This window comes from Bos grunniens, chromosome 10, assembly GCF_055505025.1.
Source record: "Bos grunniens cultivar Pamir isolate PY7600 chromosome 10, Bosgru_T2T1.0, whole genome shotgun sequence".
Classification (NCBI taxonomy): Eukaryota; Metazoa; Chordata; class Mammalia; order Artiodactyla; family Bovidae; genus Bos; species Bos grunniens.
Window position 1 is genome coordinate 53,746,576 of NC_141174.1, and position 22,050 is coordinate 53,768,625.

Below are 22,050 nucleotides of genomic sequence, written 5' to 3' on the forward strand. Positions count from 1 at the left end.
TCCTAAGAGTTTTCATCACAAGGAGAAAAAATTTTCCCTTTCTTTTTTTTTTTTTTTCATTGTATCTGCAGTTAACCTTTGAACAATGCAAGGGTTAGGGGTTGTAAACCCTCATTTAGTAAAAAATCCAAGTTTAACTTTTGACTCCCTGCAAACTGAACTACTAATAACATAAATAGTTAACAAAAATTTTGTATGTTGTATGAGCTATATAATGTATTCTTACAATAAAATAAGCCAGAGAAAAGAAAATGTTATTTAAAAATCACAGGGAGGAGAAAATATACTGACAGTCCTCTGTTGTATTTATCAATACCATAAGTTTATGTCCTTTGTTTTCAAGATGAATTGTCTGTCAGTATCTACATCCATATTGTCATATACAATACAGGAGATGTTATATGCATTACCAACAGTAGACATCAAATATGAAAAGATAACATTAAAAAGAAATTCATATTTATTTACAATTTCTCCTCAGTATTATTTATTGAAAAAAATCTGTGTGAGTATAACTCAGTGGACCCATGCAGTTCAAACTCAAGTTGTTCAAGCATCATATGTGTATGAGAAAATGAATGTTAGCTGAAATTATTTTGATAACCATTTCACAACATATGTAAATCATACCATCATGCTGAATGACTTACTTATACAGTAACGTATGCCAATTATTTCCCAACAAAACTGGGGGAAAAAGTTATGATAGAGCCCCAAAGACTGAGAGAATATGGATGAAAAACTGTGTGTGTGTGTTTTAATCTTGAGATAAATGTTTCATCATTATCCTCTAAGCAGCCACTGTATCTAATACTGAAGGTAGGAACTGAAGTCGGATGATAAACAGAACCATGGCTCAAAAGAAAAGTGAAAAGGAAAGTGAAAGTCACTCAGTCATGTCTGACTCTTTGCAACCACATGGACTGTATCCATGGACTTCTCCAGGCCAGAATACTGGAATGGGCAGCCTTTCCCTTCTCCAGGGTATCTTCCCAACCCAGGGATCGACCCCTGGTCTCCCCCATTGCGGGGGGATTCTTTACCAGCTGAGCCACCAGGAAAGCCAAGAATAATGAAGCAGTAGCCTATCCCTTCTCCAGTGGATCTTCCCGACTCAGGAATTACACCAGATCTCCTGCATTGCAGGCAGATTCTTTAAAAACTGAGCTACCAGGGAAACCATATCTCAAAAGAAAGCCTCAACCATAAACACTTCAGCATTTGTATTCACTTTGAAGAGCCAACCTGAACCCTGAAAAGCAGCCTCTCATTTTATTTCTGGCCTTCTCCTCTGTCTCCATGCTCCAAGGCCCAGCCCCTCCTCCCTGGCAAGCATGCCCAGCCTACATGACACCCTCTGCTAGTGCTCACCCAGGGCTGGGACTACTTTCTGTTCCAAAAGCTCAGAAACATCTTTTCTCACAGAGCTAAGCCCTTCTAGGCCTGGATTCAACAGTCTTCTGAAATGCAATATTCAGGGCTCGCCCAATGCTAATACATTGTTTCTTCATCATTTCCAAAGAACAAGGGCAATATTTTTATAATAAAAACCTTGGCATAACAGAGCTCTTAAAAATTTGGGATGGCATACTGTCTAACCTTATCTTCCACTGTAGAGAGAGTAACCCGCTGCTGCTGCTGCTAAGTCGCTTCAGTTGTGTCTGACTCTGTGAGACCCCAGAGACGGCAGCCCACCAGGCTCCCCCGTCCCTGGGATTCTCCAGGCAAGAACACTGGAGTGGGTTGCCATTTCCTCCTCCAATGCATGAAAGGGAAAAGTGAAAGTGAAGTCGCTCAGTTGTGTCCAACTCCTAGGGATCCCATGGACTGCAGCCTACCAGCCTCTTCTGTCTATGGGATTTGCCAGGCAAGAGTACTGGAGTGGGCTGCCATTGCCTTCTCTGAAGTAACCCGCTGCTCTTGTTAAACCAGGCTACTACATCTTGTCCCTAGAATACAACTAAGACTTGCCCATTTTTAGGCTCTGGATGCCTAGTGGATGTGTGCTTCGTGGGTCACATCTCAGACTGTGGCCTCACCCTAGTATTGCATTCTTCATATGCTACAAATGTCTCATCTCCACAAGTAGACTGTGAGCTGCATGAAGGAAGGATTCGGTCATCTTTTTTTTGGTTTGTTTTTGGCTGTGCTGCATCTTTGCTGTGGCAGGTGGGATTTCTATAGTTTTGCCACTCAGGGGCTTTCCCAGTTGCAGAGCATGGCCTCTTGAGTGCAGAGCCTCAGCAGTTGGGCTTGTTTGCCATGCGGCATGTGGGACCTTAGTTCCCCAACCAGGGATCGAACCCGAGTCCTCTGCAATGGAAGAGCGGAATCTTAATCACTGAACTGCCATGTCTATAGCCACACCACCCTGAATGCACCCAATCTCGTCTTCTGTGTCTTTAGATTCCTTATAGCATTTATAAAGCACCCAAGGGGGTGCTCGTATTTTCGTTGTTTATATTGGCAGAGCTACATATCAAATTATGAATGGTCACAAAATCAAGACTGGACCCACAGATGTCCTGGAAATAGTGTCTGACTATACAGAGCACATTGCTCAGGCTTGCCCAAGAATAACGACCAGAACCAGTACTCAGTGAGTGCTTCTTACACTAGCACTCTTGTGAGTGCTTCACCTAAACGTGTGCAACAACAGAGGCACAGAGAGGTTGGGTGGCTGCTCAAACTGGTAAACAGCAGAACTCTGACTTGAACCCAGGCAGTCTGGCTCAAGAACCAGAACATAAGTCTGACACTGTGCTGTCTCTCTGCACACAGCCAAAGGGATATAGAGAGAGTGAGCTGGGAATACTCAGGAACCAGAAAAAGAGCTACCAAAACACCCACTTGTGCTGTTCATGTGTAATGCTTACCTGAGCAAGTATGTGGTGAAGACAGAATCATTTCAGTGACTATATATAGGTCCTATGATTTCTTGTGGCTTCAGGTTGTTTTTAAAATGCAATTCAAAATACATTCACAAAGTGATTTTTTTCAGACAAAGACTGAGTCACTTTTTTTTCTCTTATTAGATATCTATTTATATATCTAATCAGAAAAGTGAAAGTGAAGTTGTTCAGTCGTGTCCGATTCTTTGTGACCCCATGGAATGTAGCCTACCACACTCTTCTGTCTATGGGATTTTCCAGGCAAGAGTATTGGAGTGGGTTGCCATTTCCTTCTCCAGAGGATTTTCCCGACTCAGATCGAACCCAAGTCTCCTACATTGTAGGCAGACGCTTTACCATCTGAGCCACCAGGGAAGTCTAATCAGAAATTTTCCTTAAATCTGATGATTCTATCACAGAGATAAATTATCGACAATCTGTCATCATACAACCATCTCCATCTGGTTAGAATATGATAAATCATTAACACCACTGGCAAAAGTAGAAATCTCTTGACGTCACTCCTACTAGAGATAAAAATGTTAGTTGTCATGTACATACCACCATATATAAAACAGATAACCAACAAAGACCTACTGTATAGACTAGGGGATTATACTCGGATATTAAAGAATCTGCCTGCAATGTGGGGGACCCAGGTCAATCCCTGGGTTGGGCAGATCCCCTGGATAAGGAAATGGCAACCAACTCCAGTATTATGGACAGTATTATGCACATCCCATGGACAAAGGAGCTTGGTGGGCTACAGTCCATAGGGCTGCAAAGAGTTGGACATGACTGAGCAACTAACACACACATAAGGGAAAATAATCTGGACAAGATTCTGAATAACTGTGCTGTACACCTGAAACTACCATGACATTGTAAATCAACTATACGTCAATTAAAAAAAAAGTTAATTGAGGCAGAAACTATGGTACAGAACAAATACTACATTCATCAAATATAAACACATACCACTGTATAGATCCTAGACTGGGCATAGGCCCAATCTGTTAATGAAATTAAGTTTTAATTGTTTTTGATATTTCCATTGTATAAAGTCAATAGTGATGAAAAACAGAACTGCAGACAACCAAAACCACGTTGGCACTGAGGCTGCACAAGACCTGGAAGGGAATCTAGGAAAATGACAACAGGGAAATAATAGCTGCCCTTTGCTTTCTTATCACTTTCATTTTTGTCATAAATAAACAAAGAAAACACACATCGTTCCTGCCTCTGTAAACAGTGGTACTCAGGGAATCAATTCAAATCTTTCTGAATAGCATGTTGTTAATCTTCAGAACTGCTGGGGTGTTTCCTATGAAGTAGCCTGTGCCCTCTCCCTGGCCCTGCCAGGTTCTGTATTCAATTCAATTTGCCACATTAAACTATGTGCGGCATTACTGAGAGACACAGACGGAGTGAGCAGCTTTGTCTGCTTGGGACCTGTCCACTTCAGAAAACACCTAGGTGACAGGCAATGCACAAAAGTCAAGTCTGCTTGGAACTCCTGGTAGAGGAGCACTGCTGGCAATTATCCTCCAATTAAAAACAGGAAAAAAAAAGAGAAAAAAAGAGGCTATGCCATCCCCTACAAGGGACAAGAAGGTGCAAACACAGAGTGAGTGAGGATGATGTGTGACAACTGTCCAGTCACATCAGCCAAATTAACCTCAAAAATCAATGAAATGACAGCTGTCATAGATCCCTCTCTTCCTTACAGCTTGGGGTAACATAGGCCAGGCAGCTGATTTCATTTGTTTTAATTTTAATTTAGTAACTAATTTGGAGGGAGGGCAAATTGAGGAAATAATTTATTTTCCTTGCTAATACAGAAGCTTGAGGTCTTGAGGGTTACCAGAGAGATGAATAATTCAGTTTCCTTTGAGTAGAAAGTTCTCTATTTCTAAAGATGAGTGAATTAAAAAAAAAAAAAAAGTATGTAGTTGGTGTGCGGAAATCTCAAGCTTCCCCAAGATGAGATCGATATGAAGCATTTGTACACTTACAAAGTGGTAAATGTTACGATGAATGATTAACAGTAAAACAAGACATAAGGATGCTATGAGGGAAATTTCTCTTAAGTCTCTTCAGTAGTTACTTGTGTGTGAAGGTGGTTTTGCATTTTATGACATTGTATTTTCTGATTTCACTAAAGGAAAGCTAACCAAATATGTGGATTTTATTTTTTTCCTTCAGCATCCAAATGCTTTCGGGCTAATCCAGGCCTGGTTCAGTAGCAAGCAACTGTCTCAGAGGCCTCCTGCGTGTCTAAATAGCTTCTCTCCTGTTTATCTTGCACTGTTTTATCCTGTAAGCAAGCTGTCTCAAGGCCCTTCCAAGATAAGCAGGAGGATTTAAATCTTAATAAATTGAAATTTGAATAACAGAGGCAATCTAGGTGCAGGGGTCTTGAATGATTAGGAGAAACGTCTCTATTTTCCATTCCCACATTATGCGTGTGCTGTCCATGTTGCCCTGTGATCAGCATCAGTAATGATTAAAATAGTAACAACAGCAAGAAGACTATTAGATTTAAATAGCACTTTTCAGCTTATAAGGACTAAGTATAGTTTTTACTTCTATTCTTGGAACAGTTCTAAAAGACAGGAAGGATGTCACTTTATGGATGAAGAAACAGAGTCACTAAAAGAGGCAGACGTGCCTAAAACAATAGAACAAGTGGCGGCCCTGGGACCAGAACTCAGTTCTTCCCAAAAACCTTGCCACAGTTTGACCAGATGTATCAACATCTGTGTGCCAACAATAAGATTTTCAATCGCATTCCCATTAAACTTATCGGAAACACCTTCTTATAAAGCTTATAACAGGGACATTACGGAAGTCTAGAGTCATCTCTTTTTTGAAAGAAGATAACCAGAGAGATACCAATGCTGGGATTGGAAGTGACAAATGAGCCACACTCAAACGCTTCTCTCCAGCCTCCCATTATTTTGATGGGAGGTGTTTTATATGTGTGTGTGCCTGTGTGTATACACACATATATCTATATATAAAACTTCCTTCACTGTAATGAACACCCAATGCTTATTTCGTCCTGTTGTTTCTCGTCACTCAAAATGCCAAGGGGTTGAATTTTTAGGCATCGTAGAAGTAAAAAATAAAAGTCACAAAGATACCCCCACCCTGAACATTAATAGAAACAACAACAACAATTGAAAAGGCTTACCTTGCAGCCTTCACATGTAATGACACCATAATGGATTCCTGATGATTTGTCTCCACAGATCTTGCATGGAATAATTTCAATTTGAGCTGCAACAGAAGCACGCAACCAGTTAATTACATTTTCTTTTAAACACCTTATAAAAGCGTTCCCTGATCAGCATTTGTATCGTGAAAACTAATAACCTGCTAAACATTATACTGCATTAACTATTCATTGCTGAACTGTGAGGGTCCCCCTAGAGCCCTGGACTAAATTATGGCTGCTCGTTATATAATAGCTTTCAGGTTATTAAAATGGGTCATTTGAGAAGGTGTTTAAGAACCCACAAGAAGACTGGAATCAGCATTTCAAAGCCTTCAAGAACTGGAGAGTTCGCAGTTTAGGCCTCAGAGCAAAGCAGATACTAAAATGTTTCCTCCGATCTCATTTTCCATCATTATTTTTAAAAGGTCATAAATCTGTGTTGGCTAGAGCATTGTAGCTTGGCAGGTGAAGAAAAATAGACTCCAAAAAGTTAAGACTACTTAGGAAAACGATTCAATTCAAGATATTAATAAGTTACATATGTTGGTAAGAATTCCTTACTCATCTTTTTTTAATTAATGGACTTGCCATGTGTTAAAAATTAGTCCATTTGTGTATGATCAAAACCTTTCAACCATAACGTTAATATCCTATCAGAATTTAACAGTGATGAATCTGGACAAATAGAATATGTAGCTTCTGAGTTATTTATGCTGAAAATTGATTTTCTGGTATAGCATGCATGTATTTCTATCTAACTGATTACTTAAAGATGTCTCATACTGGAGGAATAACCAAATAATTAATATATATTACACCAAAGTTCCCAAATATGATAAAGCACATTTCTAAGCAAACATACTTTATCTTGAGCAGAGTTGGAAAGAGCATAATTAAGGATCAAAAAATAACTTAAGGAATAGAATAATTAGGCAAAACAAAGTACTTGGACCACCTCTTAAATATAATTTATGTGTGAAATAAAGAATCGACACTAGGCTAAATATACAGGATGGTAACATTCACCAGTTTACCTGAAACACGCCATTACACTAAATTTATTTCCATGGTTTTCACTACTGGATATGTTAGATTATCTACTAAGTCACACACATAAACACAAATTGCAAGTGCCCAAGTATACTTCATTTTCATAAAGACCCTACCTAGTGCTATGCCTCACACAAAGCAATGACTGGTCTAAGGAATGTATCGATATTGCATGATGTAACTAACACACGTACACAGAGTCCAATGTCATATTGAGCCCAATTTCTTCCAATGTCATATCACATCATATCCAGGGGTAATTTCCACAACCACTTACTCTAGATCTGATGTAATGTCATATTCGATACTTTGAAAGAGCACGCATTACTGGACTTAACCTCATTACACATGATGTGTTCCCGTTAACTTCCTTCCAAGGGGACTACAAGTACTGCAGGGTCTTTTAGTGAGTCCTTTTCCTATCAATCACTTTTAGTGTTGACTTACTTAGTTTCATGGTCCAGAGCTAGACACTGTTCAAAATCTCACATCCAATAAACGTGCCATAAACCCAAAGCCTTCTAATACCCCAATAATGGTGTCTTTGTACATGAATGTCTATTTGGAATTATGCAGCTTAATATGTTATAAGATCACACTCAACAAAAAGATCTTCGAGTTGGTCTCCTCATCTTAGAGACTAGCTTGATTTCTTCAAGGAGAATTCATTGTTAAATCTAAACTCTAGTAATGTTACACACTTTTGGCTCCTCCAATATTTTTGATATATGGTAGAGGCACAGTTTTATGCCATACATTGTTTGCAGCTCTAGAGAGAGAAGATTTTGCCCAGTGTTTTTTTAGAGACAAAAGCCAAGTGGTAATAGAAAAAGCCTGAAAGGTGGTATCAACTGAAAGTTACTGCCTGGATTCTCCTATGTGGATGAACTAGTCTGTAATGAGAACCAGCCTCCCCCATCCCAAACCTTCAGGAAGAGAATAAATAGACAACACAAAGTACTTGAAAGTGTTCATCATTCAGTCATGTCTGACTTTTTGCGACCCCATGGACTGTAGCCCACCAGGCTCCTCTCACAATGGCATTCTCCAGGCAAGAATATTGGAGTGGGTTGCTATTTCCCCCTCCAGGGGATGCGATCAAACCTGGGTCTCCTGCATTGCAGGCAAATTGTTTACCATCTGAGCCACCATGGAAGCCCCATCTATTAAATTCAACTGATATAAGAAATAAGGAAGACAGAGCTGCTTCTGCTTATACCTCACCTCAAACTGTATTAAGAAAAATTAGACAAATCTTGTTAGGCTTTATAGTTTAAGTCAGCATCAAAGTGAAAAGCAATATTAGCACTAAACTTGGGCCTTTCAAGAGTTATTTTCTTTAAAAAAATGTTTATTTATCTATCTTTGACGGCACTGGGTCTTCATGGCTTTGTGCTGGCTTTCTCTAGCAATGGGTCTCCATTGCTGTGAGCTGCATTGTGGTGATAGGGGCTGTTTTCCATTTTGGTGTGTGGCTTTCCATTGTGATGGCTTCTTTTGTTGCGGAGCATGGGCTTCAGTAGTTGCAGCACATGGGCTCAGTAGTTGTAGTGCATGGGCTTAGCTGCCTGGAGTCATGTGGGATCTTCCCGGGCCAGGGATTGAACCCATATCCCCTGCATTGGCAAGGGAATTCTTAACCACTGACCACCAAGGAAGCCTAAAGGTTATTTTCATTTCATCTTAGCAATGGGGAGGTCAAGCATACCTATTTAGTCCTCTATAAGATAGGAAAAGCACGAGGCAGGCCAGATAGGGAGCACTGAGTAGAACTATATGTATCTGGATCAAATGGAAAATGGTGTACAGTTGTTCACTGCCTGGATTGCTAGTGGATGATCCAAGAGAAGTGCCATGATGATGTTTAAGGCAGTGACCAAACTGCCTACTAATGGCTCCTGGAATCTTGAAAGTGGTCTGGAAGCCTGGTAAGGAAGGGTTTACTCACGATGGGGGTGCCCCTGGGATTGACACCCCAACCCAGAACTTCTACCCTTGGGATGGCTCTCAACCAGGCTGGGAAGAGGTTGGGAGTCAGGGTGGGAAAGTCACTGTGGTATAAATCCAGGGTTTGGTGTTACTACCACAAAGGACCATTGGCTTACGTCAGGCTCCCAAACTCCTGCTGAATCTTCAGTCTTGCTGTAGCTCTGGAGGGCACTCTAGCTGAGACATATTTTACAAGTCTTTATGGAAGCCAGATGCTTCCTATGAATGGACTCACTGTAGACTAGCCTGCACTGTCCAGCGAGGGGCGAACTGCCTAGACCTTTGGTCCCTGTGCTGTGTTTGTGCCTGGCTCCAGTGGGCAGTGTTGGCCAAAGATTCCAGGTTAGAACAAGCTTCCCTACGAATCTCGTGGTGAGGTGATGGGAGGGTTCGCCAAAGCCAGGTTCTGATATTTTAATTCATCGGGTTAAACTATTCTTCTAGCCTACCTCTTTGGGTGGCTCTCTTAGCTCAGAAGACAATTTCAAACACAAGCGCTCTTTAGGAAATGACTAAAATCCACTTGCCCCCAAAAGCAAATTCTCTGAAAGTGATCTGATCACATGTGTTGATCTTTCCAGAAAGCAAACATTTGCAGATCAGAGCAGGGCACTTACTCAATCTTCCATTCAATCCAACAATGCACAAAAAACCACCTCCTTCTATCTTTTTCAGTCAAGGTACAGAATTCAGACATATCAAAGAGGGAAAAAAAATAGTCAATGCCTCACAAATTTTTCAAAAGGAAAGCAGTTCAGCTCCACAAATTGGCGTTTTCAGACCAATAAGAGGGAACAGGACAAAAATCTCCCTGCCCTTCGCTTTCCATCCCTCAGGCTTTTCCATTTTCTAACAGGCAGTGTTGTGTCTTTTCAAAATAATCTTCTTGTAACAAAAATTATGAGTCTTGGCCCATATATATACTGCAGATATTAACTCAGCCAGTATTTCAAAGGATGAAATCTGTCAGACACCACTACTGTCACAAGTATATTGATTAAATTAGTCCACATCCATATTCATTGCAGCAAAGAGAGTTTATTGTGTAGCGCGGAATAGCTGAAGCAAGACGCACACATATAATCATGAATTGGCTTAACAATGAACAATCTTGCTATGAAAAATTCTAATTTGCCCACATTTTCAGCTCTATTGCCTAAATAATTTGCTCTTTCATGCACCCTAAATAATTCAAGCAGCTCTCCACACCTGCACAGGCAAATTTCTGCAGTTTTCAAGGAGCTAACAACAAGTGGCAATGGGGCGTCAGGAAATTCTGGAATGCAGGTGTGCTAATTAGCCAAGTGGTCCTTAGGCTGGGCTGTCATTTAGCACTGCACCTCTGAAAGAAGTTTGCTTTCTACTTTTCATTATAGAAGATAACAAGACGTTGGTGTTCTCAACCCCTGACTTGTTTCTCAGACTTATTTCTGGTGTTATCTTGGTCCAGAGAAAAATGCCCATTCTTCCCAAGAATTAAAAAATACAAAAAATTTTTACAAATGTAATTGCACAAGAGTTGTATCCATCACTTTAATCTGTGGGTGAAGAGCGATCTCTCAACAATAATCTAAATGGATAGATAGTAATCAAAAGAAAGAAAAAGAAAGTTGCTCAGTCGTGTCTGACTCTTTGCCAACACCATGGACTGTAGCCTACCAGGCTCTTCCATCCACAGGATTTTCCAGGCAAGAATACTGGAGTGGGTTGCCATTTCCTTCTTCAGGGGATCTTCCTGACCCAGGGATTGAACCCCAGTCTCCCGCATTGTAGGCAGACGCTTTACCATCTGAGCCACCAGGGAAGTCCAGATAGTAATCAATAATATCTCAAATATTCAGGCTTATAACATGTCAGGCGTTATCTAATCTGCTGTTCTAACAACCCTACAATGTAGGTGGTATCATTGTGATCATCATCTGTATTTTTTTAGATGACAAAACTGAAGCTCAGAGAGGCTAGATAAGTTGCCCAGTGTCAGAGAGCTAGGAAAAGGTAAGGCTGGAAGGTGGACACATTTTGTCTTTTTCTCTAGCTCAAAGTCTTGCACCCCTTTGGTCCTGCCTCTTCCTCATACTGCACAGTCAAGTTGAATGTCTCCAATACCTTCAAACATCAGGACAAACTGCTCCCGGTAAGAAATCATTAACCGAGGATCAAAAGACATCCCATAGGTAATCGAGTTAAACTTAATACTACTGAGAACTGATGTCAAGATGTCTTTCTAGTTTATAACTGGAAATAATCATCAACCTTCTGAGACCATTCTTCTCAATTTTATAAAATACCAAGTTTGGGGACCTTAGGGTGACCAGTACCAATGCTGAACACTTCTTAAGACCAGGAAAGTTACTTCACCTACCTCTCAGTCTCAGTTTCCTATTTGAAGAGTCAATGATATAATGTCTAAATGACATAGCACATACGGCCATTTTATATATGTATTCTATATATATGCACACCACACAATTCTTAGAAAGAGTTGGCACTCAAAACACAGTTATTATTATTGTTATTGTTGATAAGAAATCCTGCCTTATAGCGAAATGAAATTCTTTTCTGCGGACTTTAAGCTCTTTCCAAAGTGAGAATAGAGAAAAGCAGCTTATCCTCCAAATAATATGACAGGCAGTTCATACCAGCTACCACAGCAATCCTTTACAACGTTGGCACTTAACTGTTTGGTACAGCACAGCACATGTTACAATCAATGTGGGATGTGTCATAAGGCATTCATTGCTAATAATAGCAAAAAAAAAAAAAAATTAAAGATTTTAATGGCTCATATAAAAAATAAACTAATACAGACCTAAGCTTATCCCAATAATATCTTTCACTCTAGCTCACTTGCATAACCATATACTTTCTTGAATTGGGCTGAACAGGGTGGGATTACTGCTAGACTTGCTAGGAAATGGGCAAGCCCTGGGTACATCCATGACAGTATGTCACATGTATGAATGCCAAGCAATTGTGTGTGTTTTGCAAAAACTGTCAAGAACTGCTGCTTAAAAAAAAAGTAGTTTTACACCGATCTGTTGGCAGCATTTTTCCTGGAAGGCTGAGAATATGGAGGACTTTTCACCTGCTATGTTACATATTCCTCTAAAGTTTGAATTTTTTTTACTACCAACATGCATTACTTTTGTAAGCAGAAAAACCAATAAAGATTAAAAAGAAAAACCCTAAGGCATTTGATTTTATTTTCAGCAAAAATGGCTTGAGTCCTTTATGGATTAGTCACTTTATTTTATCCCCTGTTTAAAACTGCTGGGGTATTAAAGGCTTCAGCAGCTGCCTGGATGGCGGTCTGGCTTGCGTGTCAAGGCCAGCTGTGGGGGGAACAGGGAGTCTTCACCTGGTTCCCTGGAGGGACTTTGGTGACTCCTGACTTCCACAGTTTTGTAGCCCCTCTGGTCTGGCATCACTAGTTTCAGGGTCTCCAAGGACTCTGATGGTGCCCTGCTGAGGGGGCAGAAGTTGGGGCTGAAATTCACCTGCTTGTGAGCCCTGCTGCAGAGTGGCTGGGGTAGCCTGGAGGAAGGGAGCCTTTTTCTCTCTCCACGCTCTGACTGTTGTTGCCCAGGGCCCCAGGCCACCATCAGGGTTTGCAGAGAGCTCACAATGCAGCTTCATGGTGGGAGAGAACAGACTGTGGGCTTCGAACAGTCTGGCATATTCTGTCACCCTGGGCCTAAGGCTTGGAGTATAGCATGCATTTGTTTCCCAGGCCAGGCATGGTCAATAGTCCTCCTGGGTGAGGAGGACCAAGTTCCAATTACATACCCTGCAAACTAATAATCAACTTGTTCTGCCATTTTGTCTACTAAATATATACTAAATATAATACTGGTATGTGTTCCTGGTATAGTCTTTTCTTCCACTGACTTTTGGATTTTCTTCATTATAGTACTTGATCCTAGTTGAACATGACCAAAGCAATGACTCCCCTAATAGAAAAGTCCTACCCCTTTGGTCGAGCTGTCTTGTGGTCATTTCTGGCAGCAACGGTAATGCTTGATATTTGCAGAGTTCTGTAACAGTTTTTAAAGTTTTTGTCCTCATTGGCTTCTTTTGGTTTTGGTGTTCACAACAACTCTGAAGTAGGCAGATGGGTCTTATTAAGCCCCATTCTGCACATGTGGAAAATGAACCTCAGGAGGGTTAAATGGCTTCTTCTCTATGTCTAGATTCTCAGGGTTTAATTGTAGAGGCAGCCACCAAAGAGGGGAAAAAAAAAAACAATAAAGCTTGGTGTCTCTTTCTTCCTCAGAATTATCTGATGCCTTTAGGTTTATGTCATCGTCAATCTGGGGCTCTCAAGGGGAAATGCCATGAAAAAGTAAGAGGTGGAGGCTGACCCAGCTCAGAAATGGAATTGGCAATCCTCCTGCATTTCCCTGTGACCCTCAACTCCCTGGGTGGCCTCAAGCAAGTCGCTTACATCTCTACTTCCTCCATCTATAAAATGGGAATAACTCCTACCTCCCAGGCAGGTGGTGGTAAATGAATGCTCACAAAACTCTTTGAAGATGAAAAGACCTATATAAATGGGAAGCTTTAGGAAGCTTGGCATATCATCCTTGGCAAGGACCAGGACGCGGTTCCCTCACTACCCACAACAGGCTCTGCCACAAAGAGAGTAAAGAAAAACCCAAAGAACTGTAATTTTCATCTGCTAACTAGACTCAAAGTTTTTCTTTGTTAGTTTCCAAAATGCCTTCCTGAGGGACTGTGTGTGTGCATGTAAGTTGCTTCAGTTGTGTCAGATTCTTTGTGACCCTATGGACTGTAGTCCACCAGGCTCCTCTGTCCATGGGGATTCTCCAGGCAAGAATACTGGAGTGGGCTGCCATGCCCTCCTCCAGAATCTTCTGGACCCAGGGATTGAACCCACATCCCCTTAAGTCTTCTGCATTGGCAGGCAGGTTCTTTACCACTAGCGCCACCTGGGAAGCCCCGAGGTGACTAATGAATTCAAATGTCATTATCTTTGTCTCAGCTTGACAGACACATAGATGGAGAAGTCACTTCTAACAGTGTCACAAGCAAAGTCACTGAACTAAGCCTTTCACCAGGACTTGGGCTGTCTTGCAGAGGGATCATGGAAATGGCATGATTTCTATATTTTATACACAATAAACACGTTACCCTCTGGCATTCGAATCCTCGGTATTAAGTTTATGTCTGACTCAAGTGTTAGTCGCTCAGTCCTGTCCAGCTCTTTGCAACCCCATGGACTGTAGCCTGCCAGGCTCCTCTGTCTATGGAATTCTCCAGGCAAGAATACTGGAGTGGGTAGCCATTCCCTTCTCCAAGGGATCTTCCTAACCCAGGGATTGCACCCAGGTGTCCTTCATTGCACGCAGATTCTTTACCATCTAAGCCACTAGGGAAGTCTGACTCAAAGGACCCTGTTAAATTACAGCCACGCAAAAAAAAAAAAAGTCCTGTACCTTACTTCGCCTTCCCCCACCCCACCGAAGGTCTATGCCTTTTGTACTATTGAAAGCCACCTCTTAAAAGCTTTAACTTGATTGTGGTTTCTGCTGAAAATGTAACAGCTTTTTAAAAATCATTTTTAAAAATAAAACTGTTACATATACTTGCCAAATACTTACACATAAACATACTTCAAACTCTCCAACAGATCAAGCATTTGCAAAGGAAATCTAAAATACGACAAAATCAGAGTTTTGAGACAGTAACTCTTTCCTTCAGTCTTTAGCAAGTAAAACTTAGGCACTTAAGAGTTAAAACTCTGGGCCAGAAGGCCCCATATGAATTCAGAGAAAGCTGAGCCGTGTATGCAGGAAATCTCTGAAGAATGAAGAAGATAGGCACATGCTGTCATGTGGCTTTCTGTGAATATGCAGGTAGTTCTGACAACGGGAACTGAGTATTAATCCTTTGTGATATGTTTCTATCTCTGCTGGATTAAGCTTTCCAGAGAAACTGACTCGCATTCCCTGATGCACATGTGTCTTTGCTAAAAGCCAAATCCAAAAGGGTACTTTTATCCCTAGACAGGGAAATTATGTCAAATTGGAGAAGAAACAGATTTTTCATACAGAAGATCAGTGGATGGTTTTGATTTTTAGATCAAGTTCTCTTTCTTGAATTTTCCTACTACACAGCCATGCACAGAAGACCTCAATTTAAGGCAGCATACTCTTTATTTTTTTTTGGTAATTATTGGTGACCAGCTAAAACTTAGGACAAAATAATTGAACAGTAAGAGAAATTGCTTCCTAATTTTACTTATCCAGGAGGTCAAATGCTGAATAAATTCTCACCCAACAAAAGATGATGCTGTTAAAATCAGCAACACAAATACTTTTCTCTTTTTTGGGGTCTTTCCTAATCTAACCTCCATCACTTTTGTGAACAATGGGAATATACTTGTTTTTGAGGATTCGTGGGGTTATGTGAAATCAACGATGAAGACAAGGGTAACTGGCCATTCAGCTAATTATTCTCAGTTGGGATAAGCCCCCTCAGTGAAAACAGTGTCAGACTTTATTTTTTTCGGCTCCAAAATCACGGCAGATGGTGATTGCAGCCATGATATTAAAAGACGCTTACTCCTTGGAAGGAAAGTTATGACCAACCTAGATAGCATATTCAAAAGCAGAGACATTACTTTGCCAACAAAGGTTTGTCTAGTCAAGGCTATGGTTCTTCCTGTGGTCATGTATGGATGTGAGAGTTGGACTGTGAAGAAGGCTGAGCGCCGAAGAATTGATGCTTTTGAACTGTGGTGTTGGAGAAGACTCTTGAGAGTTCCCTTGGACTGCAAGGAGATCCAACCAGTCCATTCTAAAGGAGATCAGTCCTGGGTGTTCTTTGGAAGGACTGATGCTAAAGCTGAAATTACTTTGGCCACCTCATGCGAAGAGTTGACTCATTCGAAAAGACCCTGATGCTGGGAGGGATTGGGGTCAGGAGGAGAAGGGGACGACAGAGGATGAGATGGCTGGAAGACATCACCAACTCGATGGACATGAGTTTGAGTGAACCCCAGGAGTTGGTGATGGACAGGGAGGCCTGGTGTGCTGCGATTCATGGGGTCGCAAAGAGTCGGACACGACTGAGTAACTGAACTGAACTGAACTGAAGATTCTAGAATTAACTACGTTTTTTCAAAATAAAGTTCTTAAGAGATTTTCTAGGACCTTGAGATCAGATATGTCTAACCAAAATCCTTCTCTTAAGTTTCTCAGTGTGGGTTAAGTCATTTAATATCAGCAAGAAAAAGAATCCATCTTATCTTACTAACAGGTTAGACTATGATCAAGAGAATTTCTTAAAACCTTTTATTCCGACAATAGACATATGTCCCTTATATAATTCTGGATAATACTAGACCAAAAAAAAAAAGTGTCATCTGACTCACAGAACTGCAGCTAATCTTTTCTAGCGATCAACCTCACTCTAGATACCCATTCCTTTTTTCCCCTTAACAAGAGCAATTGTGCCACATTTAGGTTACGTCTTCCTTTGCTCACAGTTGAGAGCAATGGGGTCAGCTCTTTGCTTTCATCATTCAAGGTCTGTTTTTGACAACAACAGAAAAGAACATCTTTAAAACCAAAGCAAATCTGTAGATCTTATCTAGTTTCTGCTTTACCAAAAACATCAAAATTACTCTAACTGCGTTTTATGAAATGACCTTACTTTACACCATTACCTCAAAATTCTCACACCCAAGCCCAAGAGATAAGCACTCTATTTTACAGCCCTCTTAACTGTGTACCTGCCTATGCACACCTCAAATTATAGTCATTCTATGATCTTGGTAATTCAATTTACAAGATTTTATTTTCCAATGGATACTTGAAATGTTACAAAAATGAACAAACCTGGTGATTCAATTACCAGTCCAAAGACAGAAAAATCCATTGACACAGTATGTGTGTGCTAAGTTGCTTCAGTTGTGTCAGACTCTTTATGACTCCGTGGACTGTAGCCCACCAGGCTTCTCTCTCCATGGGATTCTCCAAGCAAGAATACTAGAGTGGGTTGCCATTTCCTCCTCTAGGGGGAATCTTCCCAACCCAGGGATCAAACATGCGTCTCTTCTGCCTCCTACATTACAGGTAGATTCTTTACCACCAGACTAACCTGGGAAACCCCATAGAAATCTATTTGTTCTATATGATTTCTTATGAGTCTGGTCCCTTGCATGCTTAGCATAGAGCATCACAGTTCCCTGAATAAATCAATCAAAACATTCTGTTTGTCTCAGAATCCTCTTTAAAGGGCCAAAGTCTCCTGCCTAAAAAGTCAGCAACTGAGTGCAAACTCCAACTGCACAATTTCTCTGACTTCTTAACAGTGCTATAACCTGCTGAAGATGTGCAGAAGTAGGTCAGAATAACAAGAATCCAGGTTAAGCCATCATACCTCATCAGGCAAAGGAACCTATTGTTTCTTTCCATTAGCTTGGTTTTCGTGAAGATCAATTACTGTTCACTGGATATTAGATCATATTGTTTAAGAAATATTCCCTAACCAAATTGTTTGGATTCATGCCGGAAAAAAAAAAAAAAAGAAAATAACTTGTAACTTTAAACCTTGAAAATACATTTGCTTTCCTCTATATTAAGCCATTGAAGGCTAAGATGATAACACATGCATAGCCACAGAAACACAGATCGGTGACACCAAAAATGTCGTGCTCTACAGATCATTTCAGGGGGTGACGATGGTTAAGACGATTGCCTCACAGCCCAGACCCCTACTCTACCTTCGCACTATTTCCCACTTTACAAAGTCACCGTAGAATTAACAGGAAGAATGGAGTTCTGGGCAAGAGATCAAGGAAGGCTCTGGTCTTTATTAAAAATCATAAGCAAATTATTTAGACTTGCCAGAAGCAGAAGTGTAGATGTTGTCATACTAATCATTTTAAGACTTTAGGATCTTGAAGGATTAGTGACCAATTCCTAGAAGACAAATTCCACCAGGTTTCCACCTCTAATTTCCAGAACCTACCCAGTAACATCTAAGCAACAGATACCGCAAGTTCTAAGCCTCTGAATACAACAGTGCTGTATTTCTGGATTACAGGCCAACGGTAATTTTTCTTTAAAAAAATTCTCTTTTATAATGTTTCTCTAAGATAATCCACTCAGCCAGACATAAGAATGATCAGCAAAGATCCCAAGGAATTTTTTTCTGACTATCTAAATGCGTGTTCTTTAAACGTGCTTATTAAAGAAACATTTCCATTCTTAGTTACAATATATAACATCAATTAGACAATAGATAACAATATGCATTGATAGCTGAAGCACAGTTGTTTCTTTTGTCTGTTCCCAAGGGCAGAAAGCAGGAGCGAGTAGCTCTTTCCTCATTGGAAAGGGAAATACAAAAAAAGGCAGCAGAGCCTTGAGGATATTAAGCGGTCGTGAGACAGAAGGAGAATGGAGGCTCCAGACCAAGCTTAGAGATCATCAGATTTATTTTAAGAAGGTCTGACATCTAAGCATCAATTCCCAGACCATAACACCTAATAAATGTCACGTTTCTGTGCAAGAAAAAAAAAATGTATATCTTGGGGGTTTATCTTGAAACTATTTTTATGTAAGTCATACACTAGGGGTGGGGTAAGAATGCCACAGCCGTGAGAAGATAGCAAGATAAGGTTCACAGCACTGTCCTTCCTATTCCATTTTCAGTTTCTGCTCCTCTAATCCAAGGAGCTTCTTTTGCCTGCAGACAAACATTTCAGATGACATTTTATGACTGTCCTGCACAGACTCCTATCAGCTAGCCAGCACTTAGCAATGTGTGTCTCTGTCATTTAAGAGAGCCTGAGTGAGCATGACACTATGGTTGGCATATGTGAATCTTTCTAATTTGCAGTAAAAATGCACCATTCACACACTTTGGTACTTTGGTACGGCGAGGTTTTGAAATCTACTTCACAAGCAATGGCAGCACATTTCACATCAGATAGAAACACACTCTGATTGCTAACAGCTGCTACAGGCACATCTTACTGTCAGAGCGAGAGCTCAGAATAGCAGGTCCTTTTTAATGCCATTGGCTGCTACCATCTTAAATCATCATAACACATACACACACGTCCCACACGCTCACACATGGGGGGTCTCTCCAGCTATAAGTCTCACCATCACTAGCTGGGAACCTGCACCACCAGGCATGCCAAGAGGGTACATAGAAGCCACAAGCACACTTCATCTTGTTACATCAGCTTTCCTGTATGTGAATTAAAGATGACAGTTAACCCCCCCTCCTTTTTTTTTAAGGGAGAAAAAAGAAAAGTCCAACCTTGAAAGTGAAGAGGAGAGGCTCACTTTGCAAACTCTAGAGGATGGGATTGAATTCCTGCCCCGTTACCTACTAGCTTTGTGAACCTGGGTGGCTTTTTAAAATTTCTCTGTGCTTTATTTTCCTCACCTTTAAAATGATCCCTACCTCCTTACTGGGTTTCCCTGATGGCTCAGCAGCAAAGTATACGCCTGCAATGCAGGAGATACAGGTTCGATCCCCGGGTTGGGAAGATTCCCTGGAGAAAGAAATGGCAACCAGCTCCAGTATTCTTGCCTGGGAAATCCCATGCACAGAGGAGCTGGATGGGCTATAGTCCATGGGGTCGCAAAGAGTCAGATACACTGAGCACAGCATGCATACACACACATCCTTATTATAGGGTACCCAAGTGCTTGTAGAATAAGTGCATAGTACACGTGTGCTTAGTCGCTCAGTTGCGTCTGACTCTTTGTGACCCCATGGACTGTAGCCCACCAGGTTCCTCTGTCCATGGGAATTCTCCAGGCAAGAATACTGGAGTGGGTTGCCATGCCCTCCTCCAGGGGATCTTCCCAACCCAGGGATCAAACCCAGGTCTCCTGTGTTGAATGTGGATTCTTCATCATCTGAGCCACCAGGGAAGCCCATGAATACTGGAGTGGGTAGTCTATCCATTCTCCAGGGGATCTTCCTGACCTAGGAATTGAAACGGGTCTCCTGCCTTGCAGGCCGATTCTTTACCAGCCGAGCTACCAGCGAAGACCAAGTGCATAGTGTAACATAGTAAGTGCTTAAAAAATATTAGCTATCAACATCATCATCATCACCTATCTTTCAAGGACAGTAGCATTTGGCAGGGGCTGCTACTGGAATTGCAGGAATGAGCAGAAGAGAGAGAGGTCATTATATTCCTTTTCAGATACAGTGAGTTCAGCAGCACTATTTCTGCTGCAGAGGCCTTGTATGAGATGTAACACCAAGCAGGTACAAAATGTGATGGAAAGAAACCATTAGGGATCAAGCAGCTCCCCCACCTTCTAGGTAAAGCCCACAGCAAGGCTGGCATCACGAAGAGATGGTAAGCAGAGGAAGTGGGAGCAAGGCTTCTAAGCACTGTGTGGTGAAGCAGGGAAAGAACACAGCTACTGGGTTAGGAGGCTGCGAAATTTACCAGATACTCGTGAAATTTTGTGAACCTCTTTCTCCAGGGCTCAGCTTCTCTCTTAGGGAACAGTATAGATATTCCCTGCCCCAAGGTGCAGTGTTGCACTGGATAATCTTCCAGATTCCGTCCTGCTATATTTCATAGCAATATGATGATTTAGAGTGAGTTGAACCCTTGTTTCCCCAACAGTTTGGACATCTTAAATGGCAAAACCCAGCAGGTGTCATCTAAGGTGTCAGGAAAAGTAGATACAGAATGTGGAAGAGAACTCCATCTGGAAACCAGTTTGTCCATGTTAATGGCATTTGGTCCAGGAAAGGGAATGCAATGAAATGTTCTCACCAAGGTCCAGAGTAAAAGCTCTGGTAGAATACCCACAGGAGCTAGAACACGCTGTTTCTATACACCTGCTCCTCTTTTTTAGGCCTTATTATTTATTTTTTAATAAGGTTTATTACTATCAATCAAAGAGAATTCCTTTCAATATCATACCTGTCATGAAGAAGAGACAGGACAACAAAATGCAAACACGATGTGGATGGAAAATATTTTTTTCCCTTCAAGGTAAACAATTTCATTGAATGTCGTAGGGGAGAATTAGGATGCTTTAATTTTTCTCTCTCTTTCATTGTTGTTGTTCAGTAGCTAAGTTAACATCCGACTCTTTGTGACTCCATGGACTGCAGCACACCAGGCTTCCCTGTCCTTCATTATCTCCCAGAGTTTGCTCAACCTCAAGTCCATTGAATTGGTGACGCCATCCAACCATCTCATCCTCTGTCATCCCCTTCTTCTGCCTTCAATCTTTTCCAGTATCAGGGTCTTTTTCAGTGAGTTGGCTCTGTATCAGGTGGCCAAAGTATTGGAGCTTCAGCTTCAGCATCAGTCCTAGTGAATATTTGGGGTTGATTTCCTTTAGGACTGACTGGTTTGTTCTCCTTTTATGGAAGGCCACAATAGGTGTGCTTTTGCTTTAAATCCTTAGAGGCAAAGACTATATCACATCAGTGTTCTTGTCTGGAGAGTCCCAGGGACGGGGGAACCTGGTGGGCTGCCATCTATGGGGTTGCACAGAGGCGGACACGACTGAAGTGACTTAGCAGCAGCAATGCAAATCTACTTCCCATTGTTACTTGTTTTTCAAAACAAAACTATCTCTATCAGTGAAGCATTTTAGGACCTCAAGCTACATAGTTCCCAGCAATAATTTTCTTAGTCAAGGACTAAGTCCGAGGCCGTGTCGGGGACCATCAGGACATAGAGAAGTAACTTCGGAAGCAAGGTCTGGTGGTATCATCAAAATGTACTCATCAAACAAAAAGAGACTTTCCTGTGAGATGTTGCGGAAACCAATGCCCAGAGGGGTGACTGGAGTCAGTCTGCTGCTGCTGCTGCTAAGTCGCTTCAGTCGTGTCCGACTCTGTGCGACCCCATAGATGGCAGCCCACCAGGCT

General features: G+C 41.3%; 1 protein-coding gene across 16 annotated transcripts in view; it reads right to left on the reverse strand.

The window, feature by feature from the left end:
* The window catches only part of RORA (RAR related orphan receptor A), an 809,419-nt gene that overhangs the window by 43,499 nt on the left and 743,870 nt on the right, over nt 1-22,050 (reverse strand). For all 16 annotated transcript variants that reach the window (XM_086321296.1, XM_086321298.1, XM_086321304.1 and 13 more), the window contains one exon: nt 6,088-6,173. In XM_086321296.1, the coding sequence (XP_086177422.1) occupies nt 6,088-6,173 (86 nt within the window). The remainder of the gene's footprint in view (nt 1-6,087; nt 6,174-22,050) is intronic.